General features: G+C 54.6%; 3 protein-coding genes across 3 annotated transcripts in view; 1 reads left to right on the forward strand and 2 right to left on the reverse strand.

The window, feature by feature from the left end:
• Positions 1–825: 825 nt before the first annotated feature.
• On the reverse strand, positions 826–2,386 carry DSM5745_10480 (cytochrome P450; the record flags this gene model as incomplete). Its single annotated transcript, XM_026752496.1, has 4 exons — positions 826–913; positions 976–1,139; positions 1,184–2,281; positions 2,330–2,386. 4 exons carry the CDS (start codon positions 2,384–2,386, stop codon positions 826–828), a joined length of 1,407 nt encoding a protein of 468 aa, XP_026598939.1.
• Positions 2,387–5,227: 2,841 nt separating this feature from the next.
• On the forward strand, positions 5,228–6,498 carry DSM5745_10481 (uncharacterized protein; the record flags this gene model as incomplete). Its single annotated transcript, XM_026752497.1, has 2 exons — positions 5,228–5,414; positions 5,465–6,498. The coding sequence occupies 2 exons, from the start codon at positions 5,228–5,230 to the stop codon at positions 6,496–6,498; spliced, it is 1,221 nt and encodes a 406-aa protein (XP_026598940.1).
• Positions 6,499–7,717: 1,219 nt separating this feature from the next.
• The window catches only part of DSM5745_10482 (Zn(II)2Cys6 transcription factor domain-containing protein), a gene marked incomplete at both ends in the record, with an annotated part of 1,776 nt that continues 1,277 nt past the window's right edge, over positions 7,718–8,216 (reverse strand). Inside the window, one exon of the mRNA XM_026752498.1 lies at positions 7,718–8,178. Coding sequence (XP_026598941.1) covers positions 7,718–8,178 — 461 coding nt within the window. The remainder of the gene's footprint in view (positions 8,179–8,216) is intronic.

Here is an 8,216-nt window from a genome sequence, read left to right on the forward strand (position 1 = left end):
CCCCAGGTACCCTGCAGGGGCACGGTTGGGTTGCGGATAACTGATCCACGGGAGCACCGCACAGCTTCGGGAGATGGAGGTCCATGTCCATGTCCATGTCCACGTCCACGTCCACGTCCACGTCCACACCAGAGACATATCACTAGACCATATCCATATCCACGCATGCTACAGCGCAGCCGTGGACCTCGGGTCCACAAACCCGATTTCGATGTAGGACTACCATAGAATCAACCGGAAGGGCTGGGAAAGTCGGACGCACGCGGCTTTCCAGGGAGCATCCGACGCCTACGCCCTGTGGAGGTAAGCGCCGAGAGCGGACTGGAGGGCCTAGGGGAGGTATGGATACCAAGCGGGCGATTCGTCTCTTCTCTTGGATGCGAGCCTCAATGGACCCAATGCAATGCGCCAGGAACAACAATTGGAATGGAAAGGGTTACGCGGAGGCGAGTGGGTTGGGGTCTCGCTGCTTCCAGCCTTGGGAAGCAGGGTCCATTGCAGGTTCTTTTGAGATGGAGGACTTGTGATTAGGATTGAGAAGCTGCTTGGTGAGCAGCAGTTGCGATGGTACTATGTAGGTAAACCCGAAACAAGGCCGAAGATACTGATACTGGCAATGTGAGTGCTATACCATCGTCGTTGACAGCGCAGAAGAAGCAGAAGATTTGAGAACAGGCAAGCACTCATTCAGATAGAAAACAGACAGAAAGAAGCAGCGCAAGGTCCTGTAACCTGCTCTAAACAACCTAATTAAGGGCATGTCCGGGTATGGCACTCAGCACATGTACATAACTCGTCCTCATCCCTAATCCTCCCCTACCCTACCTAACCTGTCTCAACCTCACCAGCATCGGCCTCTTTAGCCAAGTCAAATAACTCTGCTGATCCTGCCAGCGGAACACATTCAACGGGACTATATCAAAATCGTGCAGGAGCCGCGCGAGAAGAAGCCGCATCTCCGCGTGCGCCATGTACCGACCGGGACAGCTGTGGCCGCCCATGCTGAAGGGCTGGAACGCGGCGTTGCTGCTTTGGTCGGGCGCGTCCTCGCCGAGCCAGCGCTCCGGTAGGAATTCGTGGGCGTTGGGGAAGTGCGTGTCCGAGTTGTAGACGGCGTAGTGGAGGATGTTGACGTGGGTCTGGGCAGTTAGTAGAGGAACGACGCAATGCAGTGTGACCTTACGTTTCCCGGCACAAACCAGTCCCCTATCACACAGCCAGTCGCCGGGGTGAGGCGTGAAATGGACCACGTAATCGGATGGCAGAGACGGAGACCCTCTGTGATGACCGCGTCGAGATACGGCATCTGCGAGACTGCAGCGAGGGTGAGTTCTTGGCTGGTGGGAATGGCTCGCACTTCCGCACAGAGCTTCTGCATGGCGCGCGTATTGTTAACAAGCAGATTCATCACCGCCGACAAGGCCGTCGCCGCGGTCTCACTGCCCGCGGCGAGAAGCACCGCCATGGTGCCGGTCAGGTACTCCGGGTCCATCAGCATCTTGCCGCCGTTGGCATGCGGCATGCACGATCCAATTATATCATCGAGGTGCTCGGCGTCCGGGCGCGCAAGGCGCCGGTTGATCTTCTCGTGGATCGGGTCCATGAACTGGTTCTGCAGGCGCTGGTAGGTCTTTGGCGCGAGGGTCGGGAGCACGCGATTCAGAGGCCAGTAGTAGTTCAGACAGAACGAGACCAGCAAGCCCTTGATGTACGTCGTCAGCAGCACGATCCAGCCGTCTGGCGCGGAGTTATCGAGCTGGTGGAAGGACTCGCTGAGCGCGAGGTCGCCGATGATGTCGAACGCGAACCAGTTGATCCAGTCGTTGATGTTGACCAGGCGGCCGTCCTCGCTTTCCCGATGCAGCTTGGCGATGAGCGTGTTGAGGTACCCCTGGATCAGGGGCTCGTGTTTGGCCACGCCGTGTTCGGACAGCGTCTGCATGAGCTTCCGGCGGAGACGGGTGTGGCTGTCGTTATGCGTGGCGAAGATGTGCTTTGGGCCGGCTGCATCAGACACTGTTTCGGCGCGTACGAGGCCCTTGTTTGATGGGCCCTTGGTGTAGATGTCCTGCCACGCGCTGGGGGAGATGAAGGAGAGCTCGTTCGGGGCGACGCGCACGACGGGTCCGTAGCGTTCATGCAGCCTTTTGATGTTGCGGTGGTTGGCACCGCTGGTCATCGAGTACACCCACGCCAGGCGAGTCGCTGCCCGGAGCTTGGGGCCGGGGAAGATTGAAAGAGGGTGGAAGTAGATGTTGTAGATGGTGCGGCTGATGAGGTACTAGATTGGGCGAGTAGATACTGCGGCCAGGATGTGACTGTCTCCTACCAGAAGAGCCGTGGTCACCCATGTCCACGGTGAGTAAAGAGAAGAAACAGACAGCATGGTGGGCTGCAATGGTTGGTGCTTGGAGAGTAACTGTGAGTTGAAAGGAAACCTGGGATGCCCGAGCTTCAAAGCGGAAGCTGCGACTCCAGCGCTGCGGCAATCCCTCCTAATGAATCAGGATATTCACCTGAGACTAGGGTTCACTCTTTCCAACGAACCGGTAGGTCAAGGTCGTCACACTGCCTGGCAGCCGTCACACCGCATTTTTGCTGATCTGTCTTCACCCCGTAGACGGCGCCACTGTGTGGCCAAGTTTTCTCGCTGTGAATCTGCCTGCGACATGATGATGCTGACAGGGATGTTAAATTAGATAATTAGGGGATGGTTGGTGGCGTAGCAGGAGCAAGAGGTTGTAGGGCAGACCAAGTTGCATAGCTAATTTTGACCCATGGTAGCATTCCCAAGCGCTATCTGTATACTTCGGATTGGATCTTCCTGTATATGCATAAATCCTGTCCATCACCTAGTAGGTACACCCATGCCATGCCCCGCGCAGAACAAAGAGAACAGGCGAATACAAGCAGCGTCTGGCGGCGATCCTCTTTCTCGTCAGATTCAGCGGAGGTGCCTGCCCTAGCCCATCGAACGCCCCTTCTGCGTACCGTAGCAATACTGACCCGGGCTAGATATAGTCGAGAAGGAGCACCAGGGCTGCGCTGGACATACCCTATGGTATCGGTAATGCTGCCTGTACACCGTGATCCGACCTGGCGTGCAACAAAGAAACTCTCAAGCGCTGGAGCACCCGTCAGGGCAGCCAATGCCGTAAGACGTATCAAGAAACGGGGAAGTGACCGTAGAATCCTTCGGCCGATCGGCTTAATGACAGGGTATCCTATCGAGAGAAATGCAGTCAGCACTGATCTGCGACCACATAGCTACCGCCCTTGGAGTGATGCAGATGGGTAGGAGATTGGAAATGTTCCTCGATGAGCTCTCTTGTTGTTGTAGACATCCGGTCCAATGAGGGATAACCTCTGCAGGGTCCGGTCTCGCAGCGATGCTCCAGAATTGCCTGGGTACCACGCTCAGAGCGATGGCTGCTCTGGCTCCCCGCTGAAAAATGGATCTTTGCAGGCCGTGCAGGCTGCTGGTGAGCCCATGCTGCGCCGTCACCGTGGTTCTGTTTCTCCTCTTGATCGGCGAAGTCCGGATCGAGCCGGGCGACGCGAGGCATGAAGACTGGCAATCTTCTATCACGACCATTCGCAGGAGCTTTAGACTTCCCAGAGCTGAATAATGCGGAGCTGCGAGAGTGGATGTGGGATTCAAGGGCCCGAGAAATATGTTATTATGCGGTTAATGCTATGTCGAGCTGGGCTTTGTGAGTAGGTGCAGGGAGCCGGATATTGAGCTTTTAGTATTCTTCAATTTGATGATTGTTGCCTGAAGAAGCAAGTCAATCTAGTCTGCTCTCGTGATGCGCTCGAGGATCGGTGTATCAAAGGCAACATTGGTCTCGCCGCTTGATGTCCACATGTTTAAGGCCCAAAGCCAGCTTGATGATCTTGAGAAGGGCTTCCTGGTTAATTTCGGTGCATTCCGGGCAGTGTGTTAGGGTCTGGCGGTATGATGATGAGCTTTGGGGTTGTTGCCAGGCTGAACTCGCATCGATGTCACGGCTCGTTGAGATGGTGTCGTAGGGGAAACTGGGTAGTTTGGACAGCATGTTGTGCCGTTTGCAATTCTTCTTCAGGACGCTCAGTATAGTTGGAAATGATAAGGTCCAACCAGCCCAGACAAGACCCTCGAGGGCAATGAGACGCTCAAGTAGAGTCGGCACGGCTCCCAGGAAATGCGATGCGACCGACTATATCATCGTGAAGAAGTCGTAGGAGTGATGGACATTTGTCAATTCTTCCACACTGTCTGAGTGGTTGATGCCCGCAGGAAATCCCTCATCAACGGCCATCTCGCCTCTTGTTTCTCGCCATGTATTTCTCTCCAGATGGTCAAGCGCCGCACCAGAAGGCTGTCCCAGAGATGGAACCACTTTTGCACATACCTGGCTAGGTCTCTGCGGCCGGCGATGCAGAGCTTTATGTGGCGGAAGCAATGCCATCTGCAAACGTTGTAAAGCGTGTTGTTGGCTATGTCAGGGCGTACATGCTGGCAAAGTGGTTAGCCATAAGAAGTTGGCAGACATGGTCGAGGCCTGGTAAGGAGTGGTAAGACGCATCTTGATCGGTCTGGTGCGAGTGAGAAGAAGCTTGGAAACATATCCATGGACCAATGCAGCCCCTGATTCGTGTCGCTATTGGCAGACTATCCTAACCTAAGCCTGCAGTAATATAGTGTCTTACCTCCAGTATGGCTTCTAGATGCCAGCCCTAACTGCCGTTGTCAGCCTTAACGCTGTTGGTTCACGGGCATGAAAGGTAACCACCAGGAAAGCACGAATCATTCCTACGATATTCATCTGCTAATAGTTCCTCGGACAGAGCAGTTGCCATGAGGGATGTGCCCAGGTGAGCCTGGCGGTTGCTCCTTCCTCGCCTTCCTGTTCGACTCCATCTTCTGAGACAACTCCTCCTAGACTCACAATCCGCTGCATTCGCACCGCCTGATTATATTCGTCCCAACTACTAGTATCTATAAATTGTATCAGCAATGAGCGAGAACCACACTCCCCCTGGACATAGTTACACCTTTCTGCCCCCGGTCTATAGACCCCCACGCTTGCTCGACTGCGTCTACCGCAAACACCAGCTCGCCACGTATGGGGAGATCCGTTCGAACTGCATCAGGCAAGGATTCGGGACTATCGTTGGCGTCACGCAAGTACACCCTCCATTCACGCTGTCCAGCTGTACTAACCACAGGGCTTCCAGAACGCACATGAGAAATGTCCACTATGAATACGTGTGCGGCACCTGTTTCGCCCACAACCACGTCTCCCCCGCCTACCACTACTCCGGACGGAGGCGATGTGTGAATGAGGATGCGCCCCGGCCCGAGACTGACGAGCAGCGCTGGGCGACCATGTGGCGGACAAGGTTTCCATCCATCGCAGTCCCGGATCCTTGTATGTCTCCCTTCCAGCGTTTCTTGTTCGCACTGACTTGAGTGATGTAGATGTGTCTCCTCTCCCACCAAGCCTACCCCCGATGGCTCCTGAGCCTACCGGAAGCCCACAAGCGCATCATGGCCCTCAACTACAAAATGATCAAAGTTCGGCACCGGCGGCGTTATCGGAAGATGACCCTGATACCGATATCGTGGCTAATGCTGTGGCTGCTATTCACGCGGACTTGCTGGACACCAGCACCAATCCCAATGCCAGCGTGGAAGCTAGTGCTGGAGCTGCTTTTGACACGGCCTTACTGGAATATGACCCTGATCTCGATGCCAGTTTGGAGCCTAATGCTGGGGCTGATGCTGACGCGGCCTTCTTGGAATATAACCCTGACCCCGATGTCAGTGTAGTCGCTGATGCTGTGGCTGCTAACGACGCGGCCTTCCTGGAATATAACCCTGAACCCGATGTCAGCGTGGACCCTGACACTGTGGCTGCTTTCGAAGCGGCCTTCCTGGAATATAATCCTGATCCCGATGTCAGCGTGGACTCTGACACTGTGGCTGCTTTCGACTCACAGTCTCCGGAAAATGGCCCTCATTTCGGTGCCAGCGTGGTCGACTTGACTTCCGATACCAGCGTGGGAGACTTGACTTCCGATGCCAACGTGGACTTTGACACTGTGCCTGCTTCTGCCTCACAATCTCCGGAGAATCGCCCTGATTTCGATGCCAGCGTGGTAGACTCTGATACCAATGCCAACGTGGACTCTGACACTGTGGCTGCTATTGACTCGAACTCATCGGAAGATAGCCCCCATTTCAATGCCATCGTGATACCTATGGACCTGAGTTCCAATACCAGTGTGGGAGACCCTGATGGTGAATTCGAGATAGACGAAGGTTCACCCGCTGCTCTCAACGACGTGCCCGCAGAGGATGTTTACGGTACCACAGAGGGGGCCGACGTGGTAGCTAGCGCTGTGGCTTATTTTGACGAGGCAGTGGCCAGGGCTGGCGAACACGGTTATGTCGAGATAGACGACAGTTTCTCCGCGCTTCTCAACGACTTTCCCCAAGTGGACGTTGACTAGACCAAGGACGTGGCCGAATCTAGCCCTTAGCGGTTGCTGTCTTGATAGGGTGTTTGGTTAGGCGGACCTCATCACTATTGATCTTGCATAGGTACTCGATTCTTTCGGAGTACAATACTATACATTATTGCTTCGTGTGCTTAGTTATTGTTCGGGGGTTTTGCGCACCAGGCTAGTCAAACCCGAATACGCTTTAGGATAGGGAATAGTAGGTAGTTTTCAAAAGCCAGACTTCTGTGTTTCTAATTGCATTCAGTAAGATAGACCTATATTGCACTATGCTATCCTTACGCCTACACGGTTCGAGTAGCCATACGACCGCACCGCGACGTGTAGAACCGAGTCGTAGCATGTAATTGAACCATGTCAAGCTACGTAAATTTGAATCATCATGCGCTCAACGCTGTCTATTGCCGTTGCTTGTTGCTGCAGATACGTTGCATTCTCCATCTCAGATATCTTCCGCGCAATCTGACCAGCTGAAACCCCCGTCGTTAATTTTTTTTAACCTTCCCGGTTCCAGAACGCGAGGGTCCGGCACCGGAAGCAGAAGACTGGCCTGATGTGTATGGTAAAACCTGTGCTGCCCTATTACCGAAGGGTCGGGCAATTTGGGTTTCAATGCTGTTGGTAGTAGTAGTAGTGATATTTAACGCCCCGGGGATCGCTAGGATCAATGCTGTTGGTGAAGGGGGGGAGGAGGATTTTGATGAGATGGGATACGCTGTTGCATGTGGCTATGATAGTCTTTGATTTGAAGGGTTATCCCTGGGTTATTTGGGTCTGCTTCCATGATTCAGGGTATCAGGGTTGTTTGGCCTCTTGGATGGAGTTGTTTGGATGAGCCATTTCATCTACTCGAGGTCCATCCCATCGATGCGGTATTACTTGCACCTGAACACGAATCAAGGGATATCTCGGGCGTTCTCAGCCTCAAACTGGCCTCGCTTTAGTATGATTTGCTGATGCAGGTGTCAGCTTCGGTTTATGACCGGCTGCGGTACCCATACATCTATGGATGGTATGGTGTGGTCTGCTCTGACAAAAAGCAGGATATACGGTACAACGGGGACCACATTCGCTTAGTTGGGAGATTCATTACTCGTAACAGCGTTATACTCTGGCCAGGTCCGTCAGGCCTATTAACGCCCCAACGCCCTCTATTTTATTGTTGTATAAACCCAACGCCAGCCGCAATGGATGCTAGATGCTCCCCTCCTCATCGATACCGCCCAATCTCCCGCTCAATCCGCAACATGCTCCGCGGCCACCACTCGCCCTCGCCCTCCCCCTCTGCAGGTGCCCCAGCCCCAGCCCCAGCCCCAGCCCTTTCCCCAGCAGAGCCCCAAATCCTGCCCACAAAATCATCCCCAAACGCAGCGACCATGCCGCCCAGCGTGATATCGGGCAACTTGCCAATCCACCAGCTCTCCTCGCCGACGAGGATCATGAGCACGGACCAGTGCGCGTAGATGTCCAGCGCGAGGGTCTGCTCAACATTCAAGTCCAACTCGATCTGCCCCCTTTTGGGTTTATCTAGGGTTGGGGTTTCGGCTGGACGCTCTAGACGTCTGTCAAGCAGCGGGAGGACGAAGTCGAGGTATGTGCTTGGTGCGTGGACGAGGAAGCTCAGGAGCGGACGGGTCATTGGTTCGTCTGGCGATGGGGTGGACGGGCGGGCTGTGAAGTCTGCGAGCCAGGGGGGGATTGTTGGGAGG

The sequence above is a fragment of the Aspergillus mulundensis genome (assembly GCF_003369625.1).
Source record: "Aspergillus mulundensis strain DSM 5745 chromosome Unknown scaffold_15, whole genome shotgun sequence".
NCBI lineage: Eukaryota > Fungi > Ascomycota > Eurotiomycetes > Eurotiales > Aspergillaceae > Aspergillus > Aspergillus mulundensis.